The sequence below is a fragment of the Osmerus mordax genome, chromosome 11 (genome assembly GCF_038355195.1).
Source record: "Osmerus mordax isolate fOsmMor3 chromosome 11, fOsmMor3.pri, whole genome shotgun sequence".
Lineage (NCBI taxonomy): Eukaryota > Metazoa > Chordata > Actinopteri > Osmeriformes > Osmeridae > Osmerus > Osmerus mordax.
The window spans coordinates 9807658-9832931 of record NC_090060.1 but is presented as its reverse complement, the minus strand read 5'-3'; the positions used below and the strand labels follow the sequence as shown (position 1 = coordinate 9832931).

The window sequence follows — 25274 nt, the reverse complement described above, 5'->3', positions numbered from 1 at the left end:
TTCACCCATCAATTCACCTAACTTGCTAAACAACATTTGGTTTGATGTCATGAAAAACTGAAAATGTATTTCTGTCTGCAGATCCCAAGTTATGATACTGTGTAGACTAAATAGCCATAAGCAACAAGGTACTTTACCAGCTGTCTTTATTTATTTACTTACTTAATGAATTATTGAACATACCATTTTATCCCTGTATAGATTTTAGTTTTTTGGGGTAATTTGTCTGAAATTCTGTAGGTTTGTGTCCTTAACAATGCAATGTACCTGTGAAGTACGAGACAAAATAAATCTACATATTTCAATATTTCCCCCAAAAAATCACATATATTTATTCCCAGAGTGGCATTCAACAGTCCAAACTTTACATCTCTTTTTTTTGTACATTTCATTTTACATTAACCACATACACTATAAATAAAGTATATCTCTTGAGACTAAACAGTGTGGGCTGGATATCAAAATGAGTCCGTTATTTTTGAGTTTCTATGAACTTAACACTTCGGTCTGACATTTTGGATGTGGCTATTTAAAAAAATACTTCTGATTGAGCTACTGTATGAGTATGTGGATATACAAACAACACATTCACATGATAAGTAACTATCCCACTCTATGGGCCATAATGTCATTGAACTGGCTCACTATGATGATGACCAATACCATCATAACTTTGTATTCCTACAGTCTGAGGGACAAATAATTCAGATCCATGGCTAGAAGAAATTCAAATGACAAAGAACATTGACTTTCTTTACAAGTAAAAAAAGTTTGCCAAAACCCTAGTAGAAATATAAGTATTGTTCATCTAGAATCCTTGATTACATCAATGCATTGTTCTCTCTGACTCTCAGTAATTGGTCCTTTGATGGCTGCTGTGTGTCAGTCTCCCCCTTATTGAACAGCTAAATACCAATGAGAAAGAGTGAGGATAAGCAGACACTCTGTGTGACTCTTGTCTCTATTTTCATGGTATTACTTTCTTTCTTTCTTTCATTCTTTTTTTTTTTTTTTTTTTTGCAGATTAATGTTTCCATAATACTCACGAGGCGCGTCCAATCTCACTCACAGCAGCTGGTCCCTACAAACGGTAACCATTGTGCTTTTTTTCTGAAATGATCATCCATGTCAATGTCTTATTAGGAACGTTAGAGAGAAGAGACTGCTTCTGTATGTTCACCTGCGTGAAGTGTATCACATTGACTGATAAACACACACACACACACAGCTTCACGGGTTGTGTGAATTGTAATGTACTGTAACAGGGAAATACAGGAAAATAAATTTGTCAGTTGGGCGAGTTTTGGGGAGAGACGCTCTTGTCTGTTGAGTGAGAGACAGTCCACCCGTCCTGTGCTTGTGATCTGTCTGTCAGTCCATCAATCTCTGGTCCTGAGGGGCTGAGATGGGGGGGTGGGAAGTGCCTAAGATGGGGGGTCGTATTCCTATGGACCCCCACTGTAGGAGTAGTCTGCCTTGTTGTGCATCACCAGCTTGTTGTCCACAAAGTAGAAACTGTCAGACTGCGTCTCATAGGGGTGCTGAATCATCTCTCGCACTAAGGGAGTAGAGACAGGAAGTAGATGTTAAGATTCTGTGATCTCATTTCCTGGTGGTCCATTTCAAAAGTATCAGAGGCTATCAAAATGTCATGAACTTCCCAAGTGTGGACGTGAATCGCCTGCATTCAAAACTTAGTATACAGCATAACGCACAGGAATAAGTATATGTGTGGGGGGGCTTAGGGAATCGGGCTATTAATCAGATGGTTGCCGGTTCGATTCCCGGGCTGTGAAAAATGACGTTGTGTCCTTGAGTCCACTTCACCCTAGTTGCCTCGGGGGAATGTCCCTGTACTTACTGTAAGTCGCTCTGGATAAGAGCGTCTGCTAAATGACTAAATGTAAATGTAATGTGTGTTTGTTCGTGAATCTATCAGCATCAGTGAGTGTGTGTGTGTATTCATTTACTCACTGATCTCCTCTGAGAGTGCGGGAAACTCATAGATGTGCTCGCAAGTGTTCTTGCTGCTGGGCATGCAGAAGCCAAACTCAAAGTCGAAGCTCTTGAGGAGTTGCTCGCGGAAGTAATGCCTCTCAATCATCCGGAAGTTATTGATAGGCGTGTCTCCCACGGTGAACTCCACTCTGCATACAGACGAAGAGAGGGAGATTTAGATTTAGTACGCGGTTCAAAAAACCCTTCAGAGATAAGAAGATAACTTAAATTGGAAAAAAATATGTTTGGGTTACTTGGCCTTTGGTTATACTCACTCAAAGACACAACTGTGCACTTAGCTCATGGGAGAGCATGCTCTCTTCCTGATAACTGGACCGTATGTCCTTCTACATTTACATTTAGCAGACGCTCTTATCCAGAGCGACTTACAGTAAGTACAGGGACATTCCCCGAGGCAAGTAGGGTGAAGTGCCTTGCCCAAGGACACAACGTCATTTGGCACGGCCAGGAATCGAACTGGCAACCTTCAGATTACTAGCCCGATTCCCTAACCGCTCAGCCACCTGACTCCCTTCTACCATCACTCTTTTTCTGTTTGTGCGTTCACATTCTCTATCACCTATACTGTCTCTATCCACTACCTACTGTTTTTCTCCCTCCTTGGGTGATGTCAATGGCACAGACACACACTTCTCACCCTCCAAGAATAGCCCCCACACCCCCTCCCCATCTGTTTCCTCTCCGATAAGCAGGTCTCCGAATCGCCCCCACATCCTTACTCAGTGCTTAAGGACGCAATGTCTAATGATTTCTCTCCCTTGCCCGTCTCTGTAAAAGTACACATACCAGTCATTCTTAAAAAAAAAAGAGTGAATAGTGTATTGTAGTAAAGCAATATCCTCTATCAATACAACCCCATTGCTACATCTTACATTACTATCATGAAAATAATTGGGGTCGCTGGGGTCATAAATCTGATGCCCCTTTGCTGGCTGCCCTTTTAGATGTGACTTACGTAGCTCCAACCTGACGCAGCTGCAAGAAGGCAGGGGTGAATTGGTAACGAACAAATCGTCCGGCGTTCGGGTCGAAGTCCTTCTTGTTGCCTGCTGTGGATCAGAAAGGATACCAGGTTTACAGATCTTTTGACTGTAAAGAGTTACTTTGTTTTCCCCTAATTGGCTGAGGTAGAAAAACTTCCAACAACCTGCTGGTTGTGGAAGATTGAAAGAGCAGGGGAACACATCAATAGATTCAGGGTCCCCTTCTTCTATAAATCTATCTTGACACATTGGTAGTATTTCATTCAAAATATAGCACAGGTCTTAGTTGCATGAGTGGCCCATACAAACAAGCAAAAATATTATAGCACTTCAGAAATGGACTATATTACCAGAGATGGTGGAAGCAGAAAGTAATGAAGGTGGAAGGTGAGGGAATCTGACCAAACAGCCACAATATTGCATATCTGTCTTAACAGCAGAGAAGCCTATACATATCATAATATACTAGTGCACAGTGCCCGTGATGCAGTTGCTGATGTTGGTAAATAATACACACACAGATTCCTGGAATTATAGATTGAAATCCTGGAATTATAGATAGTGCAGACACACACACACACACAGATTTCTTGCATTATGAGTTTCCTTTCATTATGGTATAGATACTGCACGTATAATTAACCACAGTAGTGTGGCTATTAGCCGTTCCTTGGATTTGACACTCACGCAATGCTGGCGGTTTAGTGATCTCAAACAACACAGTCCCCGTCTCCATGTCCCGGATCTTGAACCTTGTGAAGTCAATCATATGCACATTCTTGTCCGGAGAACATAGGTAGTCTGAAAAAGGAAAGACAATGTTTGTGACGGTTTAGAATAGGTCAAATTTAAAGGTACAATAGGTAAGTAGGTGTCCCTTATGAAGCGGTGAGCCTTCCTCCTTGACTTATTTCATGAAACTACTGTCAGTGAAACTCAAAACAAGAATTAGAAGCAATGTTTCTCATATTTGAATTACATTTTCAAATGTTACATATTGCAGCTGTAAGTCTATACATTTGGCTAATAAGAAATCAAACTTCCTGATTGATGGAAAAATGCAATATGACAGACTTGTGTTGAACATTTATGAGAATGGGTGAATCTGCTTTTTACACAAACATAGGTATCATTGAGAGCCCACCCCCACCCCCTCCCTATGTGGTTTAGACGGTTATTTTATCACATGATGCTAATATGACGCTAGCGAGCGATAGCTTCTTTAACTGCAGGCTCTTAGGGTTAGGGTTAACCCTAACCCTCTTAGACTAAGAGACTAACGTACCATTGGATCAGATTGTAGAGAATCAGTTTCACAGTCACACTAACAAAAGAAGCAGTTCCAAATGCTTAGGAATAGAACAATTAAACAATGTAGACAATGCATCATTGTATAATTGCCATAATTGGCTATTTCTTTCCTTGATATACTACAAATCAGCCTGGATGTGAAGCTTCCTCCAACAGTAACTGGGTGCAAATGGGTGATTACAAATGTTCCACTTTGTGGGACAATAAAGTTAATCTTGATCGTAAAATATAAATACAAAAAATGAGTCACTTATGAATGCAAATAGTCTTCATAAAACCCTTTAATTGTATTAAGTATCATCACAACGCAAGGCATACAAGTACAGTATACTGTTAGGAGATGTTGGATGTTTTCACCAGTATGGCAGCAGTGTCAGCAATGTTGGCAGTGTGTGAAATTCTGGGCAGGGCCAGTGAGACTCACCTCCCTACAGGGCTGGATTAGGTTTAAGAGGCTTATATTGTTTCACTGTCACATGGACAGATTGAGAGACGGTAAGGGGATTGGAGGATACTATATATTTTGTTGTATAGTACCCCCCCCCCCCCCATACAGAGCTGCAGAGCATTTCAGCACACTGTGTCTTGTGTTGCACACACAAAAACATGCAAGCACACGGACACTACGTTGGTACACATAAAACACACACACTTTCTTTATCATCCTAAAGGTTAGGAAACAGATGGGCCAAACTGGCCTTAGTCAATCGCTAGGGGATATTTTTAGTCCTCCAGCTACCTGGCTGTGTCACATGGTGTGTGTGAGTGTGAAAATGTGTGTCTATGCAGAGGGAGGAGGGGTTCAGAAGGCATTCACACATCTGCTGCAGTCCTACAGCAGTATCCTGACTGTGGGATCATTAGGTTAATTCATATAATTGGCAGGCTGTGAACTTTCTTGGGAGAGTCTCTCACAGTATACAGTATATCTTCAGTAATAAGGGCCAACAGTATAATAGATAACACACTTCTACGATATACACTTCTAAGATAATACTGCACACTTTCTTATATTGTACCTATGCAGGAAACATAATATTACTGCTACGATTCTCTTAACAATATTTTTACGTTGTGTCAATATGAATGGCCTTGCCATTTTTGTTATATGATTTGAGTTCTTCATTTATTGTTGTAATCCACACTGCAACCCCAAGGTAAAGTTGAGACACATATTACGCAATGGGAATATAACAGCTAAAGCAATTACCAACAACCTCCCTCATCTTGTGGAGAGGAGACATATGTCAGAAGATAATAATGGCTCATCAGTACTAACTGTAAAATGGCAATTATCTGCCTAAATACCAGGTGAGAATGAGATGTGTTTATACAGTTCATGGACTGTCACTAAATATAATCATACAGTATCTAACACAACATTCTATGAAGGGATGGGTAATCTAGGTTTAAACATACAGTAGTTGTATGTGTGTGAGTGTATGGGTGTGTGTGTGCTGACGTGCTTGTGTGTATGAACATTCACTAAGGATTACGAGTCAGTTTTGTTCTGAGCAAGATCGCCCCGGGTGAGAGGTGAGGTGGAGACCACTAGAACACAGTGACTGACATCTTAGGCAGTAAGATGCTCTTATTTCTGAATAATTTCTTAATTCTGAATATGAGTTTGGCACACTGCCTTCAATGTGTGATGAGTGTGGTTTATCTTCACTGACTGAACATATTTTGACGCAATTTGTGACTCCAAGTAAAGCAGAAACTGAACAGTCCACACAAACATCCTTGAAATATCTGGATGTGGAGCAACTCAATACTTATCATAGGAAAACAGATGATGCATTGTGTACTATTCAGCACAAGTGCTATTAATGATCCATATTTTAGTACTTCTTAAGACTGACCTTATAATATATTATTTATTTGTCTGTCTCTCTGCCTATCTGGGCATATCTAGACCCTCGACAACCAGCATAGGGACAAAAGCCACTGTTACCCAGGCAACTCTGGCACTCACAGTCCATGGCACCAACAGCATGACTTCCTGGGTTGCCCGATAAGAGCTTTGCTATCTGAACATGAGATGGGAACCATCTCATAATCAGTTATGCAAGAAAAACAATGAACAGAATGCTCTGTATACCCAGTACAAAGGGTTTATCTCAATTGTCCAAAGTAGCTTCTTCATGTTGTACAGACACTTTCATCTTCACTGACCAGAAAATAGAGAGCATAATCAGGATGCCTATAAGTAATAGGCTTTGACTTTGTTCCACCTCATGGTAGAACCATGAACAGGACAGGAGGCGGGGCACTGAATGCACTGCCCTTCTTTCTACAGATGACACAACCAGAACCTGGTCTGGCCTTTTGTCCAGTAAGTTAAATCATTCAATTCTTGTTATAAAATCAGAGAGTTCTTACGCAGTATGTGATCAAATGACAGCACATCAACACAGTGTGGGAGAAGTTATATTAACTTATGTGGTAGGGCATTTTACCAGGAGAAACCATGTTTGTCAATTGTCCTCTGTAGAATATTATAATGTGTACTGGTTGAGTGTGTCCTACAATCTGAACACCTGTGTTGGTATCTATATATCATAGCACAGATAGCTTGAAAAATAATTACTGGTTGAATTAACTTGTTACTCAATAGAATATCCTGGTATCTACAGTTGGAAATCTAATTCTTTTTAATGCTGTTATCTCTAGCGCCACTCATACAATAAAGAAGTCAGATTGGGAGCCTGAACACGGCTGGTGTTAGAATTGAATCTGTGCTCCAGCGAGTGATGTGATTGACAATCAGCTCTGTGTCTGGGCAGACAGATAACCCACAGATGGACTGGGCAGACTGGAACAGGCTTGGCGCCGTGGCATGTTTGCCCCGATCCAAGTTGCACAGATGTACAGGTGGAACATTTTCCCCAAAACCATGTCTAGCTGAACACATTTACTCTAATTTTAATGCAGAACAATAATGTGTGTTACCCTCAGCAGGCTACTCATTATCACCAAATATACATCCAGTAGCCAAATGAACTGGAGCCAACTGATGCTCTATAATTACAGTGTATCTATTTTCATCTAGCTTTATCAAGTTCCTTCCAAATGTAATACATCAAATTTAAGATCATAGATGTTACACTTCAGTTAAGTTATTTTTTTTTCAGCTACCTTTTTGTGAAAGATCAACGTTAGATTGCCAACTTTTTTTTTTACAAATAAAAAAGGTACTTGTTTATACCTTCTCAAACAGCCTTAATGAAAAACTCAGATTGCTTTTTTTCAAGCAACACATTGTACTATCAATATTCCAGAATTATTCAAACACATATATTGAAATAGGGCTGTTTTTGTCTTAGAAAATCAAGTTGGATTTTCAGCAGGGGGCTATCTATCACATATTGTACATTTTAGAGTGTTAGTTCTGCAGATAACAAATAGCTTGGGTTGGCAGCCGAGAGTGAAATCCATGGGTTATTATGTGAGAACATCAGTAAAGAAAGTGTATCACAAAACAATTTGGTCAGTGTATTGTTCTGTTGTGTCAGTGTGATGGAAGCTGCTATAATTTAGTTCTACCAGAGGCAAGGTTGTTTTTTGCTGTGGGTTTGAATTCAGGGTTCTCTCATCTGGCTTGATGTGCTCGGTTGATACATTTAAATGGATTATGGGTAAATTGCTGTTGGGATTGTGGGTGAACCTGGGTGACACATTTTGATGGTTTCTTAGACCATGTGTGTGTGTGTGTGTGTCATTTTGACAAGCATCAGATAGTTCTGGTGAGGGGAAGGGGGAGTGGAGGAGGGGGGGCCTCTCCTAAGCTCCTCTCCCTCACGGCGTGAGAGCACCACTTCACTTCCTTTAACACTGTCACCTAGCAACGCAGCCTTCTGATAGTGTGCCAACTGTATCTGGTTTTCTTTTTTCTCGCTTTCCTTTCCACCTGGCCGTTTTACATAAACAAGGCACCGGATCGAATCAAAGAAGGGCACCGCAGCTAGGATTAGACTTCAGTCAAATGCTAATGAAACACTACATTACAGGTAGCCTACTGCAATGGATGAAGTGGTGTAGTAAGTCTTGTGCTAGGTAACATTCTGTTTCTGGTTTTGCCCTGGTAATCAAGGCTTCGACAAGCCTTACACTCTAAAGACATCAGCTTTATTTTGATGCTGACTGTATTTAGATACATTGCAGCATAGGCCTACTCATTAACATTTCTCCATTTGTGATGTGTTTTTTTTTGCCCACTTTAAACAGGTATTTACCAAACAATTTAACTGAAATTTAGCTTCCAGAGATACATAATTAAAAAAAGCTACAGAGTAAAATAACAAACGATTAAGTGGTTCTTTTAAGGTAGTCTGTTAGACACAAAATGGCTGTCTGTGGCATTCATAAACAGCAAGTGAGTGCCATTTATAGCCGCTAAACCTCAAGATTAGCCAGGAATTAGTGTTTTTTGTTTTATTTTTTGCATCAAGGCTTTACGCACTTATATTCTTTTGATTCAGCTTAAGCTGTCAATCCATAAGTAAATTACTGTTATATCAGACATGAGAACATGGCTTGTAAACCTCATGGGAACACCTGCTTATGGCACGCCCAAATCAAATCAGGTTTCAGTGCTACGCCCACAGGGCACAGATGCATTAGCATAGCATTTTGCATATTTGAAAGGAATGAGGATACCCTGGTGGATAGGGATAGGCTTGCTGTGTTTCTTAAACACGTCTCATAATGATGGAGCCTGCAGGCGATTGGCTGGTTAAGAGGTTCACTGAGAGGTTGAGTCTTTGAACAGCTGAATGCAGATGAGAATCCCTGCTGTCTATCTACACAGTCAAAAAGCTGGTTCTTGTGACATTGGGGATGTGATCGAGGAGGTTGTGGAGATAAAATGTGTGCTTTTTTGAGTGTGTGTTTGTGTGTGTTTTTTTATTCACTTCAATGAAATCCTTGAGAATTGTGAGCATTGTGGAGCACTGGAATGGCTAATATTCAATGAAAACCAGCCCAACCATGGTCCATGGTAGACTATGGGGAAGCAATGACAGATTGTTAAAAGTACATATTTTGATAATCTACAATGATATTTGAAAAACTACCAATGTACACCTATTTTCAAACCTTTAATCATTATTTAGTTGAGAACCCATTAATACGTCTTCCGGCCTTAGATCTAGTTTGTGTCTGGGATCTTTCTGTGGTTAACACTCCTCGAGACAGCATTCAACATTGCTGCGCTAGACACCGCATAGGCTAAACACAACAGGGTCACAATCATTTCACATGTGAACACTTTTGATGTGTAGGACTCTGCATAAGGCTAACTACACCAGGGTCACAATCACTCCTCGTGACAATCTTAGAAAGTGACATCACTTCCTGTCCAGACACCTCACATAAGCCAATAAAAAGATGGAATCCACCCTGTCAGATGCCTACTGATACACACTAAGAACCACAATTTTATCTAATCGACCCACTGTTATCTATGTGATTGTATATGTCTTTAAGGAGTAATGAATAATGGCCACTTCCTCCAACGCTTTTTATTTTATTTAACCTTTTTTTAACCAGACAGAATCATTAAAAACAATTATTATTTTCAGTGATGTCCTGCCAATGGTTCCACCCAAGTGGTTCTCACAGTGGCACAGAAGATTATTTAAGCCTGAACTATAATAAACAGAGCACCCAATTTTTGTTTGAACATCCATACTTTCCTCCAGCTCATGTTTTATTTAACAGGGGTTTCACAAAATAAGCCAAAGAGTAAGGCAATTGGATGGAACAGAATTGCTGGAACATAATTGGTTGGAAAGTAGTGGTTTCTTCAAAATTTGAAATTGACATTCTACTGGCACTAAACTGTCTTGTGCTTAACAACTCTCAGAGTAGCTCCTTAGCTTATACCTGTGTATGGGGGACACAACATTTGTCTTTTACCGATTTTTTTAAACTATTGTACCTGTAAGTGTATGGCAAGACAGAGTTATGTTCATTCATGAGAATGAAGAACTTTGGGAAGCATTTCCGGTGTCCCCAACTATGTACAATAACTGTGTAGCTACTACAGCAGGGTCTTGTAGTAAATATTTTGCCTCTGACCATGATGACAAAAGGGAAAGTCCAAAAAATATATTGTCCTGTCCAGGCTCATTCTCTTTACTTTTTTTTTTTACTAGTAATCTAACTTTACGCATATACATTTCATGGGGTTTTGGGGTTATGAGAGCTTCAGCCAAAGTGAACTGTAAAGACTCTGCAGCTTATGAGGCATATCATCAAACAGAGCCAAAGGACTAAGATAGAGTGTTTGTGTACACAGTCTTAGTACATCACTCTGACAGCTTTCCATTGGCTAGCAGGGAAATCCCCCACTTTACTGGGGCCTTCGGGGTCTAACTGTTACCAGTTCAAAGCGAAAGCTGGAGGCCATCTTGAATGCTTCTGTTGGCTGATAGGATTTTGTGCCAGAGTTGGAAAGAATGGAGCTACATTAAATCATTGGGATATGAAGCTGTTACATAGACTACTCGTTATCAGGCTTTGTTATTTCCTTTTTTTTTGCCACAGTGTGAATCATCTCGGTAGTCCCTCAGTGTTTTCCAATTCAAAGGCTGAACTCACGAGCGTGCAGCAGCATGACTCAGCTCAAGCTTTAAGGCTCTGCTTAGTCTGTTCAAAATGAAACTAGCAGCTATCACCAACAACAAAGCTGACCTCAGAAAACTGTTTGAAGCACTGAAACATGATTTGATATTTAGTGGAGCGTTTCAGCCAAACCCTGTAATTATAAGAGGCCAACTCTATGATTGTACAAGGATGGTTCAGTGCAACAATAACCCTGAAATTTGTATTTGGAAAGGTATACTTGTATTTATTTCAGTAAATTAGGCAAATTATAGGAGAGCATTTTTCAGGTTCATGCTACCTTAAGTGTTGGCAGGTCATTTTCAAAGAATTGATGAGGACCTGTACAATTTCAACTGAGTTGAATCAAAGGACATTTTTCAAAAAAGTCCACCCACTCACTCACACACACACAGACAATGATGAGTCAATGTCCTGCTCTGACCGAGCAATAACGGAACATTCTCAATTACTCAAAGGAGAAAATGTGTACCATAATGTCTTTGTGGTGAAAAGTTAAATTACAAGCATACAACTAAGATATTTACCATTGTCTACAGCTAACAGAACTCCCTTGCCACTGCTTTCATTAGATATAGGCTAGATGTGATATCGGTCGTCCCAATAAGCGACAACACTCCCTCCTCAAGGACTCACTGTCACAACAATGGCTGGATCCCAGAAAACAGCATCGTCCCTTAAAGTGAATGACCCTCATACATCACTGACCTTGTGACAGCTTGTATAGAGCAGATTTAAAGAGTGCCACGGCGATCAATTTTTAATTAAAGCTGTGGCCATTGTGGTGACAGGCCCCAATGACTGGAAATACAGTCAGGGGATTGTGTCCTTGCTCATAAGCAGGCGGGAGGTGCAATGTTTCCTGATAGACAGATCTGGAGAGGCTGTGGGGCGAGCGAAGCTGCTCTGGATGAAGGGGTGAGGTCACACAGCAGAAAAAGAATTTAAGCACTTTGCCGGTTTTGCCCTACAGAAGGTGTTGGTAAACAAATGCTCTGTATAGGTTTCAACATTGCAAATGGATGACAGAATGGTATGGCCTAAATTAAATCAATGGAGCGTTGTCAAGCAAGGATGAAGACTTGTGTACTGCAGTCTGAGAGGGGGGCATTTCTTCACACCTCCACAGCCCAAAGGTAAACATAGCAGAAATAAGATGACGGTAATCTCATAGAACAGGTATGCAAAAGAGGTGTAGAAAACATCACACAGAATAATTCAGCAAATATTACTGTAAGTAGTGGCTAACCTTGTGTTTTTTTAATGAAAACCTACACAATAATACTACGGTTACTGTCTCTGGACCATTGTGACCGTTCTGGTGTTCACCACAGAATTTCCACATAATAATAATAATCTATCCAGACATAAACATAAATACATTTATTAATCAATGTTATTAAAGGCAGGGTTGGTGATGTTGTTGAGATACATTTTTTGTCATATTTGCTGAAATATACTTGACAGTAACATTTTATAAATTCAATATCTGTAGGCTTTGCAGGACTGTAATAAACACGACCAATCATTTAGGTTCAGGGTTCAGAGGGTTCTTTTGAGGTTGATTGCGATGTGATAGAGATTTTGTAGAAAATCAATAATAGATATGTGAAGTTGTAAGTGATGAGATCAGCGCAAATGTAACTGGTATTATCTTCCGGTGTTTAATGTGTGAAGTCATTCACTTGAATGGGATGAGTCAACCATAGAGACCGTATTGAAATGCTTGTGGCACTTTGTATTCATCTGCTAGCACCAATGACAGATCACAGATACACATGGAGGCGGAATGAGTAATTGCACATGCATGCTACTTGTTCATAAGATATAGTATCATTTTATAGACTCCTAATCTACAAGTGTATATGGATACACATTTATAGGGATAATAGTTATTCACCTTGACCTCTGAATTAAGTGAGTATTTACTATCAACAGTCTGAAATACAGGATAGTCTGCAGGCTCACACTGCGTCTAAAAACACGACCCATATTCTGAATGAATCGTTGCAGATAGCCTGCGATATTTGATTTCCCCTGTTTCTGTGCATATGATTTCCTCCTCCGTACATCACAAGCACATGGGCTTCTGATGAGCTATCATTTCTCATTTCACCAAGCACCGTTTCTCCACTAGCCAGATTACATTTACTTCCATCCGCTCTTGTGTCAGGAAAACAATGGCTCCCTTATCAGTACTGAGCCACTGTGTCAGCACGCCACCACCAAAATGGATGCTTTTACCTTCCCCAAAGCACCACCATGGAAGTTATTTACACCAGATGGAATTGATGTTTGTCCTCCTGTCTTTTTTTACACAATATTTCTATATACAGACAGTTTCAGAGTGAAAGGTATAATTTCTATTATCTGTATGGTATGATGATGATTACCCTCTGAGTACATAACCTCTGTGTGCAGAGAGATGTTATGTATTGATTATCTAAAATTATTTCCCCCTATTTGAAAATATAGTGTATGAGATGTTTGAAAATGAGACAGCCCATGTGCAAATTGCATATATATACAGTATATACGCTACTACAGCAAGACATGTTTAACATACATCATTACGATTCATTGAATCAGTTTGATACATGATAGCCACCATTGACAGTAGCCTCTTTGAGAACAAAATGCTGTTTTGGATCAATTTCAGTCGTTGATTCCTAATTACCCTTTTTAGCTGGGGGACCACAAACACCAAAGTAAACATGAAAAGATTGACCTTCAGAATAACCTGTCTATCTGAATCACAAATGTGCAGACGTTTCTGATGTTTGGGTTGCATTCCGGGGGCATTAATTAACTGAAGAGTATCAGGTCATTGCAGCTCGCCACATTCCTCCCTTGTGACCTAATCCAGATTACATGTCAGTAGAGAGTACAGATTATGTGCCATCATGACTGATTTATGTTTTACCTTGCCCCTGCAGCCCTGATTCCTCTCTTTTGCTGTGGTTTACCCAGTAGATACATACTGTATGTCACAGACACAAAGAGGATGACTGTAGACAAGAGTGTTGTTTGGGGTAAATGCAATGCCCTTTTGAAGGAGGTTTGCCTTTCGCTAGACTCTTATGATAGGCTACCAATTGAAATGTATCTATAGAACGTAAATGTGTCTATTTCTTGTTACTCTGAGTCTGTTTATATAACTCTACTGATCTGCTGGGTTAATTGACTTGGTAGCAGTGTATCAGTCAGGGGACAGGTCAAACAATTTTTTAAATGGAAGCTGTTTTTAATGGCAATTTTCATACTTTACAATTCATGATTTAATGTTATGCTTGTCCATCAAATACTGAAAATCATTTTAAAAAGTGACACAATGACAGAACATTATGTGACTTTAGAAACCTATTTAAGATGACAAAGAATATTAATAGATCAAATACAAAGAATATTAATTGTGAAGTATAACCATTTGAATAGTGTTGAAACAAAGTTGAGAAAGAATAAGTTAAAAGTGAATACATGCTGTAGCTGTAAGATATGTAACAATCTAATGCAAATCTTTAATTAGGATCTGTGTCAATCTCAGGGCAGACCTCTGACCACCTGTTACCTCAGAGTGCACTGGAAAAGGATTTAGATTATTTATTTTTTTCATTGATATGGACAGGGGAAGCATTAGACAGAACAAGCTATCCACACACAAACACAGAGAGAGAGAGAGAGAGAGAGAGAGAGAGAGAGAGAGAGAGAGAGAGAGAGAGAGAGAGAGAGAGAGAGAGAGAGAGAGAGAGAGAGAGAGAGAGAGAGAGAGAGAGAGAATCTGCATGCTTAAGAGGCCAGTCTGTTTTTCTTGCATAATTATATTATTGTCTACCAGGCTATGTTGACAATTCAGAGACATAAACACTTGAAACGTGGTATGCCAATATTGTGTAACTAGCACATTTCTTTCAAGCAACAATCATAGGCTCTGTGTCTCTGTAAGTCGCTGTCCAAGGTACGGTGAACTGAAACCAGTTGTTTGGCTAAAATAAAGAGTCCATGTACTAGTGCTGTGCTAATGACAGAATAAGACTACGCAAGTGAGGAATTATTGCCCTGCTGACACAACATGACACTCCAATGCTAGAATCAGCAGGTAGCCTACTCTACATGCAACGGTTGTCACGTCCTGTTTAAGACTAAGTAAGCTAATAGTGCACTTACTTTGGGTGATCTTCTGTAACCCAAGTACATCCTCGGCCGTTATTACAGGATTTCTCAACAATTCTTCTTCCGTAGTTACTGGAACTCCCGCGTCTGTAGAGTTGCAGCCTTTCTTCACTTTCATGGCCACGAGCGGTTTGTGATACGGCTGGCGGGAACTGGTGCTACTGGCACTCTCTTTACCTCCGTTGCCACCGTTCGTATTATTAGTGGCGGGTTCCTGAGTACTGCAGTTAGTTGCGTCCTGTCTATTACATACAGCTTCTGTGCTGGTACAAGAATAGCTCATTCTCTGTGCCTCCTCCCCCTCCCGATCTGATACAAATCAGGCTCTCTCCCTGCCTCACTAAGACTCAACGGCTCTCTCAGTCACTCGGTATTTAATCTAAATCCTTAGTTCTTTAAACCTTCGGTCCGTGGCTGCTTGTGTTCGTTGGTTAAAGACTACTAGTGACGCGCTCGTATTTGGTGGAGACTGCAGGTTGAGAATTCACGTCAAGTCAAGTAGTCTGGCTAAGAAACAAAAATCGTCTCATTGGAACGCTCGTGTTACACGACAGACCAGACCATTGCAAAGTAGAGGTCTCAAAATATTTGTCATCAACGATCCTGTCGCTAACTGATTCAACCGGCAGATGTCATGCGCTCCCTCATTGAACAGCGATGACTCACCCAACTTACAAAACATACAGCCGCATAAAATGAAATTGAACTGTGGTCCAAACCATACGTTGCCTGGTCTTCCCATAATAATCCAGATAATATAAGAATAATCCAATTTCAATTTGAGAGTGTAATAGTAACATCCACATGCCAAATTCTTGCAGGATTTAAAAAGTTGGTAGGAAAGTGTAACTGGAAAAGGCAATTCCATTCATTTGTGTCACATGAGCAGAGCTCTTTAAATGAAGTTAAGAGGAAAAAGAAGGCACTGGCATTTTTCAGATCTGAGGTTTTGAATATTTATTGATTTTTAATGTATTTCTTTCATCTGAAAGTTGCTCTTCAGATGCCAGCATCCCTGAGAAAGATATAGGTTCATAACACAAGCCTACTGAACAACCCCATCATTGTGATAAGGAGGGGTCAACCAACAGGTGGGCTAGTCTCTATAACCCCAGTTACAGCTGCCTTTTCTCCATCCATACCCTTTTCCCCAGTTATTGAACCCACTGTGTTCTAGTGCCATGTGCCTTTCTTTGAAGATAGAAGTCAGCAAAAAAACCTTCAGGTGCAGTGGAGATGGACAGTCTTGTGAATTTATGAGGAAACAGTGACTTCCTTTGGATAGTTCAGGTCACTGCAGTATATGGACTGTCCAAAAGAGCTGACCATGGTTTACCTGAGACAGCAAATGGAGTGTGTATCTGTACTTTCTAAAATCAGCCATGTGTCACAGGAGTAGAGAGCGTTGTGAAAAGGCTTATTGGCATCAATGTATATATAGCTAAGAAACACATGAGCAAATGTATGTATAAAATCAAGGGCTTGCAGATATGGAAACAAACTATTGAACACAAACTACTTGTTATTATAAAAACCTTCTTACCCAGTTGCTGAAAAACCCCTCTATCATGAATACCATAATGCAACTGTACCCTAGGTTTATCAGGTTTCAGGACAGCATGGCTATCACTTTGACAGGTATCATTCAGGCACTGAGGAAAGGCAGCCCATACAATAGGCAGTGTAGTGTATTCAATGTTGGTGGATGAAGGCCCATAAGCACATGACTTAATTCTACCAGCAAAAGTTATAGAGATGGAGCAAGAGATTTCATTAGCATTGTCTGGCTAAGTGGCTACTGATGAAGCTGGGAAAGGTGGTAAGCTCCAGGACCAGCCCCACCCAACATACACCAGCTATAGCTGGTGGTTGCCTGCCTGGTGCCCCTCTCTAGGCGGTCATCTCAAAGCAGCCCCTGCGATGTGTCTGCATGTCCCTGACCCTGCGGATTGACTGGATCTGGGGATGGTGGGCGCCCCACTCATTCCAGTGCTTGAAGGGTCCCATCTCAAACACGTACTGGAAACCTCTGTAACCGGGGTATTGGTAACCCACCCACCTTTAATAGGGAGAAAGGAGAAGGAGAGAGAAAGAGAGAGAGAAAGAGAGAGAGAGATGACTAGATGGAACTGATTGTTTTTCCTCAGTGAGAAGCTTGAAGTTTCTTTGTACTATAATGTTTTTTCTCACTGTAACTACACAATCACACCAAACCCTTTACATTGTCTCAGTATATGTCTCAGGACATGTAATTACCCCCTCTCACTAATCCAATAAGGGACTTACGTTCCACCAGTGACCTGGATGCTGCCCACACGGTCCTGGAAGCCGTAGGACCACAGGCTAGGAATGTCCTCGTCACACACCTCCATCTTGCGGCCCTCAAAGTTCATGCACTCAAAGAGGCAGATCTTGTGGTCCTGGGGGTCCTATAGGTATGTAGGAAAAAATAGAAGGAAAAGATCAGCTAACATCCTGAAAAGGAGATGCATGGATGGATGGATGAACGGAAGGGTAGGTGGAGTCAGATGCATAAAGAGTAAAAAAGACTAAAAAGACAAGAAGATTAATACAACTATTCCATCCATCTATAGATAAATCCATTCATACATACACGGTTGACATTTACTCACCATACGGACAGGTCTGACCGACATGAAACGGTCACACCTGTAGCTGTTGGACCAGGTGTCCCAGCGAGGGTACTCGCCCTTCTCCATCATGAACATCTCCCCAGACATATTCTGCTGCTCATAGCCCACCCAACTGTGTAGAGGACAATTCACAGCAGGGAACATGTTTTAACACATTTATAAAACACAACTGGATTCACAGAATGTGATTTTGTCAAATATCATTTATGTTAACAGCAATATACAGTACATCACTGTGAATGTAGCACATCAAATGAGAGATACGTATTATGTTTTCGGAAAGAAAGTTGAAAAATGCTATTTCCACCAACATTGCACTTCGTCACAAATAAAGTTTCATGGCGTTAATATGTTGTACAAATTTCTCAGCAACTTTAATTTGTTTTGGTTTGAGCGACTTACGGTCCACACTCCACCCTGATGGAGCCAATCCTTTCGAAACCCTTCTCACACAGGTTACGACACTCTCCGTTCAGCTCCATTCTACGGCCCTGGAAGTTCTCAAACTCAAAGAGGTACATCTGGAAATTCAGACCAGACAAAGTAATCAATAAATCAGTTTTGTACTGCCCACTGCTAGCAGTTTATTGAAGGTGGATATTAATGGTCATTGATTGAAATGATTGAGGACATACTTTGTGCCTGTTCATTCCCATGCCTGGGTGGCTGCCAATGCTGCCCTGGACTCCAGTGTGAGACATGATAGAGTCTAGAGAGAGAGAGAGAGAGAGAGAGAGAGAGAGAGAGAGAGAGAGAGAGAGAGAGAGAGAGAGAGAGAGAGAGAGAGAGAGAGAGAGAGAGAGAGAGAGAGAGAGAGAGACAGAGACAGAGAGAGAGAGAGAGAGAGCAGAGGGAGAAAAGAGCAATAATAAGATGCAAGGTTAAAACATTTTCATTCACTTCTGCACATACTGTAGACACATTTGGATAAGACGTATACAGCGCAATTCCACAGTCCTAGAGTGTTTAGATGTCAAATAAAAGGCCATGAGAACAGGCATGCAACTGTTCCCTTATGGTCAATTAATATGTAGATAATGATTTAATATCTCTTAAATGTGTTGTCACTAAAATCTACACTAGCATACATGTAATTTCCCTCTCATGAACACTACTCAACACCCTCCCTTTAATGTTAAAGCTTTCCAACACAATGAACCACATTCATTATTGAATAATTGTTTTTTTGTACTTCTTATCTCTAAACTTCTGTAAAGTAATCTCTTTTGAAAGAGTTACACAGTGATGCAACATGGAAGATTTTTCATAGGCGGAGAACAGACTTGTCAAGCCCTATTACCAAGCTGACAGGAGATTCCAGAATCTAATGTGGCCATAATTCGCTGATGATTGCCATCCTTTTGAAATGTACCACAGAATGTCTAAGAACTACTTTCTTCTTGTAACAACTCAGGAGGATACTCAAGAGTAATGAAGTCAGTATCTTGTTTGACAGATCTAACACACTTAGGTAGAAAAAATCACAGTCCAATTGACACTCCTTGGTTTAGATGGTCAGAGCATACCCACCCTTTGCCCCCATATTGAAAGTCCTTAGTTCAAGCAGAGGAAAGCCCACCTATGCCGCAAGCTCTAGATAAGTATAATTCTCACCTAAAAGCTGTAGTCAGGTTATGAAGGGAGGAATGGACAGGAAAGCGCAGCTTAGGCCTTTGGGTAAAGTGTTGGAATAGGGCCCCATGAGTAGGGATATATATATACATTCCCATCCCACTATGGTCTGTTGCATCAGAATTCGCCCAGGCCATTGGACGAAAGGGATCCTTTTTTTGAGGGAGGCTTTGGGCGGGGTTAAGGGTCATGCTTATCTCTCAGTGTGCCATGCTGACTAGGCGCCCCGTTTTGTTGTCCAGCGCTACTGTGGGGACTAGGGACAGCCACCATCATCAGCAGAAAGCCCCTACTGCTGAGCCCTGGTTCTAAAACACACAGTCACATGCAGGCAGGCACTCACACAGACATGTTTGCACATTAAACCACAGCAGACACAATTGCAGGCACACTTCTCAGCGCATACAATATTTAATTACCTCAGGTAATTTTTTTTCATCCCTCATCATCCATCCCTTTTCCATTTATACTTTTTTCTTTCTAGCTTTCTCTTTCTCTCTCTCTCTCTCTCTCTCTCTCTCTCTCTCTCCCTCTCTCTCTCTCTCTCTCTCTCTCTCTCTCTCTCTCTCTCTCTCTCTCTCACTCTCATTCCCTCTGCCTCTCCACAATCCTGGCCTTTGAGCACCAAGCAGAGCAATGTGCTGACCTCAGGAGCACCTCATTGTGTGGACAGGCATGTGGGTGCCATTGGCCTATTGTTTTGATGGACCAGTAGCCTTGACTGTCACACACGTGTACACACCACACACACACAAACACACTCACACAGCATTCCTCTGTATCAAGCAGAACCTGCTGGATCCATGATGACATGTGACAGTATGATAATAGTTTGACCCAGTCACATACACCAATTCTCACACGTGTTCACACTGATTTGGCAGCCGTGCCAATTGAGATATGAACACACAGACACACACACATACACACATACACAAACTCACAAACGGATACACACAGCAACACACAAAGACACATACACAGTCTAGCTATATCTCAGTGTAGGAATCAATTTTATCAGAGATATGCAGATACATGAAGATTTTGTTACAGTTTCTCAGTAATAGGATGTCAGTTCATTGAGTGGGGCAGTAAGGGGGCAGAGCATAGGTGCACAAAGGGTCTTAATGTGTACAAGTGTGTATATATGAGTGCGTGCGTGCGCATGTGTGTGCAGGTCCATGTCAGGCTCTGAATGGGTGGAGTGTGTGTCTCCCATGTATGTATGCATGAGCGACCATATATTTATGTGTGTGTGTGTGTGTGTGAGCTGGTAGGTAGATGTGTGTGTAAATGTGGCAGGGTAAGGGAAGAGAAGTCAGTTGGGGTTTGCATAGGTTATCACTCAGGTGGGAAGCCCTGCAAGTGCCTCTGGAGAGCTCAGTGAGTAAGTACTGAATGCCTAACTTCATCACTACAATAGTACACTTTATTTACCAGACAATATTGTAACCATTTAGGTATCTGAAAATATATATTTTTTTCTTCAACATCTCAAGATAAATGTTTCAGAAATATAGTCCTTGTGTCAGTTTTTTTTAAAGCATTCCTTCCTAGTCACTACATTATTTTAATCTTTCATGGTGTGTACTTTCTTATTCCATAAGCGCCATAAGATTCATAAATTATGAATATTTTCTCTTCAGGTACAGAAAGTGCACTATGAAGGGTTTGCAAAACTACAAACGTATGGGCTGGGCCATGGTGGGGTGCAGCCCATGTATGTATAGTAATGATGAGCATGCTGTGCTTCATGAGAGGTGGTCATGGGCTGGCGCTGGCTGGAGCTCGTGCTAATCGGCACTGGGCACGGTGCCCTCGGCTCGGTCCAACACTGGCGGGCCAAAGCCCAACGGCTCAATCTCAAACAATAAGCGGCCCAGCAATGTGCTGACTCCTGCCCTGGACCCCTGGCTAGGACGCCATTCACCACTGCGGCGTATAAATAGGCCCGTTTACTAAGGGGGGTCAGGACATCGTTTTTGTGGAGCCCCCCCGTGAGTGCTGCACAGCTATTTTTGGGGTAGGTCAGGTAAGCCCTCCGTAGCAGCCATTTTGCCTATAGCCTTTTACTGTCCATTGTCTATTTACATTTTGTGTCGGTTTTCTTTTGTTGTTTCTGCTGAGCCTCAAAATGTATAGAAAAGGGGTGTCACTCACACACACATACACACACACACACACACATACACACATCTAACAGAGATGGACTTGTGGTATTGTTCCTATAGTGTATGGTCTAACTACACTCAGTATGGCCAGCACAGTTGACGTCACATTAGAATGAAATGCAGATATGATGCACACTTAAGATCAACCATACCATAGACACACCCTATACAATGTGTTTTTACGTAAACAAAAAAACTAGAATTAAAACCTCATAAACAATCTGATCACATTCTGTAATTTATTCGCAGAAATGTAGTTGTGTGCTCCAAGTCTCCAAAACGAACAAACTATCAATCTATTAGATAAAAGTGGGTTATTTGTACTTTGTTATGATATAGTCTCCTCTTTTCCATTCCGTAATGTTTGTGGAATTTGGCACTCCACAACCTACTCCACATACTGTACTAAAAACGAATTCAATGTTTTTATCTTCTCAGACCTAGCATGGGTACATCATCATGTTAAGGATAGGGCACCACTTAGTTTTGGTTTGTCCAACAGACTCAAGCATTCTGGCATAACTAGGCCATCTATATAATTTGGGTTAGGGTTAGAGCATCTCGGTATGGACAGAAGCATGCCAGCGTGCAACACAGGTCTAGGACAATTTAGTATTTTCTGTTCTTATTACCCTATAGACTCAAGCAGAAATGTGACTGTCTGGTCTCTGTCAGTAGGTCAACCAATACTGAGATATCCAACAGAATGGCTTTGACTAATCCCAATCCTATGGGACCATGGAAGGTGAGTCAGCAGCAACAATTTGGTTGTTACCGATATAAGCACATCTAATACTGCAGGAATAATGCTTCTTTTGCTATAAGGTGTAAACTTTAGCAAATTGAGCAACCCAACGCTGGATACTACTTGGAATACATGAGGAGCATTTTATTTAATCTCCTTCACGTGCAGTCTGGTCTTTTGAAACTGTCCCATTGACTGCATCGAACATGACACTTTAAAACAAGTGCAACTTATGTGTGACCCATCTGTTTCTGAAAACACTGCATCATCCCTCCTTGAACAGGAACAGTGATGTGAGAGTGAGATAGGACTTCCAGATGGATGGAATCGATTCTAAGATCATTAAAGATTCAAGAGCCAGATGGTTTGGTTTCAGGTGGAGTGAACTGCAAGTCTCCCACATAATCCAGTGTGTGTCTTTGTTTATAGATCACAGTCTATGACCAGGAGAACTTCCAGGGAAAGCGTATGGAGTTCACTGCATCCTGCCAGAACATCATGGACTGTGGCATGGACAATGTTCGCTCCCTGAAGGTGGAGTGTGGAGCGTAAGTTAACATACAAAAACCCAAGTAGTGCAAAGTGACTCTAATGTAAAGAAGAAAATGCCCCAAATACCTTCAATTCTTTTTTTTTAATTATGCTATTGTTATAATGACCACAAATCTATTTATCCCCAATTATACAATCCATTTGGCCCTTTCATTTCGAAATTTCCCCTCGTGAGGATCAATAAAGTATTATGTCTCTAATAGAAAACTGTAAAATGGAGCTCCTTATATTTTGGAATTGAGGTATGTGGCCATCTTTATGTTTGTGCCATGTGTGTTTGCATGTGTGTGTACGCAGCTGGGCAGGGTATGAGCACTCCAGCTTCTGTGGACAGCAGTTTGTGTTGGAGAGGGGGGAGTACCCTCGCTGGGAGTCCTGGAGCGGCAGCAATGCCTACCACATCGAGAGGATGATGTCCTTCCGCCCCGTCTGCTCTGCTGTGAGTCTGAGGCCATCCCCCGTCAGGACTTTGAGGAAACATCGTCCATCTCCCTGTTCCTTAAATAGATAATATAACTAGATTTGCAACAGCAACAAAGAAGAAAAGGGCTTTGCCTATCAAATTATACAAGATCGGAGATTACTTCAAGAGAGGAAGCAAGCATTTAAAATAGGGTTTACTTTTTCCCTTTTTCTGGGTCAAGTATTAATACCCACATTGCATTCCCTGTTTTAACTATGATAAATGGGGTTAGGGGGGACAGGAAGGACAGGCTCTCTTGTTCTGTTTGTCTGACACCGATTGTGTGTTGATCTATTTTCTACTGTTCAGACAGAAAGCGAGCAGGATTATGAGGAATTGATTAAGGCTAAGGCAGACAATTGCAGTATCTTCTTGGTTACAAAATCCAGTTTAATGCAACATTTGACAGACTCACTTTAAATATCTGTCTATTTTAATTTATTACAGTGATAGGTCCAGGTCACAAAATAACATTATTCAAGAATCTATCCTACTCCCAGTCACATGCACTGCTATTGACCACTGCATTTGACTTCAAGAGATTGCATAATGACTGAGACTGACCATTTTCCCTCCACAACTCTTATTTGACAGAACCACAAGGAGTCTAAGATTGTTGTCTTTGAGAGGGAGAACTTCATTGGGCGGCAGTGGGAGATGAATGATGACTACCCCTCTCTGCAGGCCATGGGCTGGGGCAACAACGAGATCGGATCCATGCAGGTCCAAAGTGGAGCGTGAGTCACATCCTGACCCTCTGTTTGCAATGTTTCTGTTTGCTAGAATGGCTTCATTCTAATTAGCTACATGGTGAAACCAAATTGAGTAAATTAATCATAATCAAAACGCAATAAGACAGAGCATTTGTCCCACCAACATGAAAGCAAAACAAACTGGGGGGGGTACATTTAATTAAAAGTAAAAACAGCTGAGGTGTGGTGACTTTAAATTGTTCTTGGTCACTCTCTATTTCTCCCCAGCTGGGTGTGCTACCAGTTTCCAGGTTACCGTGGCTACCAATACATCATGGAGTGTGACCGTCATGGAGGGGAGTACAAACACTACAGAGAGTGGGGATCCCATGCTCAGACCTTCCAGGTGCAGTCCCTGCGCCGAATCCAGCAGTGAGACGAGAGGCCACCTCCTCTTCCCAGTTCCCCTCCCCTTTCTCCCCCTCTCCCTCTTCCACCCCATCATCCCAAGCTTGGCCAGTCCTGTCAGACCTCAGAGACCCATGGCTGAGACCTCCCCCCTCCCCCACCCAGAGCTGATGTTACCAGCACTTTTGTTTTATTCCAACGCTCAAAGAAAACAAAGAGAGCGAGAGAAAGAAAGAAAGATCACAGATATGCCCACCACGCAGCGGAGAGTCTTGGGTGGCTGTGTGGCGGTGATCTTCCTCCAGCTTATTGCTCCCCGAGTTTATACAGGGACACTCTGTACTCAAGTGATCAATAAATAAGAAAACGAGAAACATCAACAAATAAACAGTATTACAAGTGTCTTCTATTAGTCTGATTTGGGGGTGAAAATCTGTGTGTGTCACCAACATCTTACTAACTGCATCCCGGGCACTTTGCCCTATCCATAATTCCAGGAATATTTTTTTGTGTGTGTACCACCGACTTCATCACTGGCACTGCACTCTATAGTTCCACGAATCTGTCCCACCAACATCTTAATTACCGACTGCATCATGGGCACTGTGCACTAGTCTCAATTATTTAGGATACACGTACAGGACAATTTGTGCAAATGTTTAATCCATGGCAGATCAATATATTTATTGGGGAGCTAGCTGAACACATTCAATTAGGCTATCATAAATATGCGAATTAGAACAGGGCAAGATTTTTTACCATTTCAAACAGTTTATATTATTGAACGTTTTCAACACAAGCGCATATTCTCACCAGGTTTTGCAGATATTCCTGTGCTTCCTTAACA

At 41.2% G+C, this 25274-nt stretch overlaps 3 protein-coding genes across 3 annotated transcripts; 1 reads left to right on the top strand and 2 right to left on the bottom strand.

Annotated features, from left to right (window-relative positions):
• Positions 1–225: 225 nt before the first annotated feature.
• On the bottom strand, positions 226–15581 carry unc119a1 (unc-119 lipid binding chaperone a1). The gene is made up of 5 exons (XM_067245956.1): positions 15105–15581; positions 3690–3803; positions 2975–3068; positions 1975–2147; positions 226–1558 (listed from the first exon to the last, which is right to left on the bottom strand). The coding sequence occupies exons 1-5, from the start codon at positions 15391–15393 to the stop codon at positions 1446–1448; spliced, it is 783 nt and encodes a 260-aa protein (XP_067102057.1). The 5' UTR covers positions 15394–15581; the 3' UTR covers positions 226–1445.
• Positions 11994–24455, top strand: cryba1a (crystallin, beta A1a). Its single transcript, XM_067245957.1, has 6 exons — positions 11994–12076; positions 22243–22312; positions 22742–22860; positions 23162–23303; positions 23922–24064; positions 24308–24455. The coding sequence occupies exons 1-6, from the start codon at positions 11994–11996 to the stop codon at positions 24453–24455; spliced, it is 705 nt and encodes a 234-aa protein (XP_067102058.1).
• On the bottom strand, positions 17001–19307 carry crybb1l3 (crystallin, beta B1, like 3). Its single transcript, XM_067245958.1, has 6 exons — positions 19295–19307; positions 18400–18473; positions 18167–18285; positions 17744–17876; positions 17397–17539; positions 17001–17169 (listed from the first exon to the last, which is right to left on the bottom strand). The coding sequence occupies exons 1-6, from the start codon at positions 19305–19307 to the stop codon at positions 17001–17003; spliced, it is 651 nt and encodes a 216-aa protein (XP_067102059.1).
• Positions 24456–25274: the final 819 nt, after the last annotated feature.

Coding starts and splice junctions, on each gene's coding strand:
- cryba1a (XM_067245957.1), top strand. CDS start 11,994: ATGGAGCGTTGTCAAGCAAGGATGAAGACTTGTGTACTGCAGTCTGAG. Junction 22,861..23,161: donor CTGAAGGTGGAGTGTGGAGC/GTAAGTTAACAT, acceptor GTGTGTACGCAG/CTGGGCAGGGTATGAGCACT. Junction 24,065..24,307: donor ATGCAGGTCCAAAGTGGAGC/GTGAGTCACATC, acceptor ATTTCTCCCCAG/CTGGGTGTGCTACCAGTTTC.
- unc119a1 (XM_067245956.1), bottom strand. CDS start 15,393: ATGAGCTATTCTTGTACCAGCACAGAAGCTGTATGTAATAGACAGGAC. Junction 3,804..15,104: donor GTTACAGAAGATCACCCAAA/GTAAGTGCACTA, acceptor TTCCTTTTTCAG/ACTACCTATGTTCTCCGGAC. Junction 1,559..1,974: donor CGCACTCTCAGAGGAGATCA/GTGAGTAAATGA, acceptor CTACTCCCTTAG/TGCGAGAGATGATTCAGCAC.
- crybb1l3 (XM_067245958.1), bottom strand. Junction 18,286..18,399: donor TGGGAATGAACAGGCACAAA/GTATGTCCTCAA, acceptor CTGAATTTCCAG/ATGTACCTCTTTGAGTTTGA. Junction 17,170..17,396: donor ATCCAGGTCACTGGTGGAAC/GTAAGTCCCTTA, acceptor TCCCTATTAAAG/GTGGGTGGGTTACCAATACC.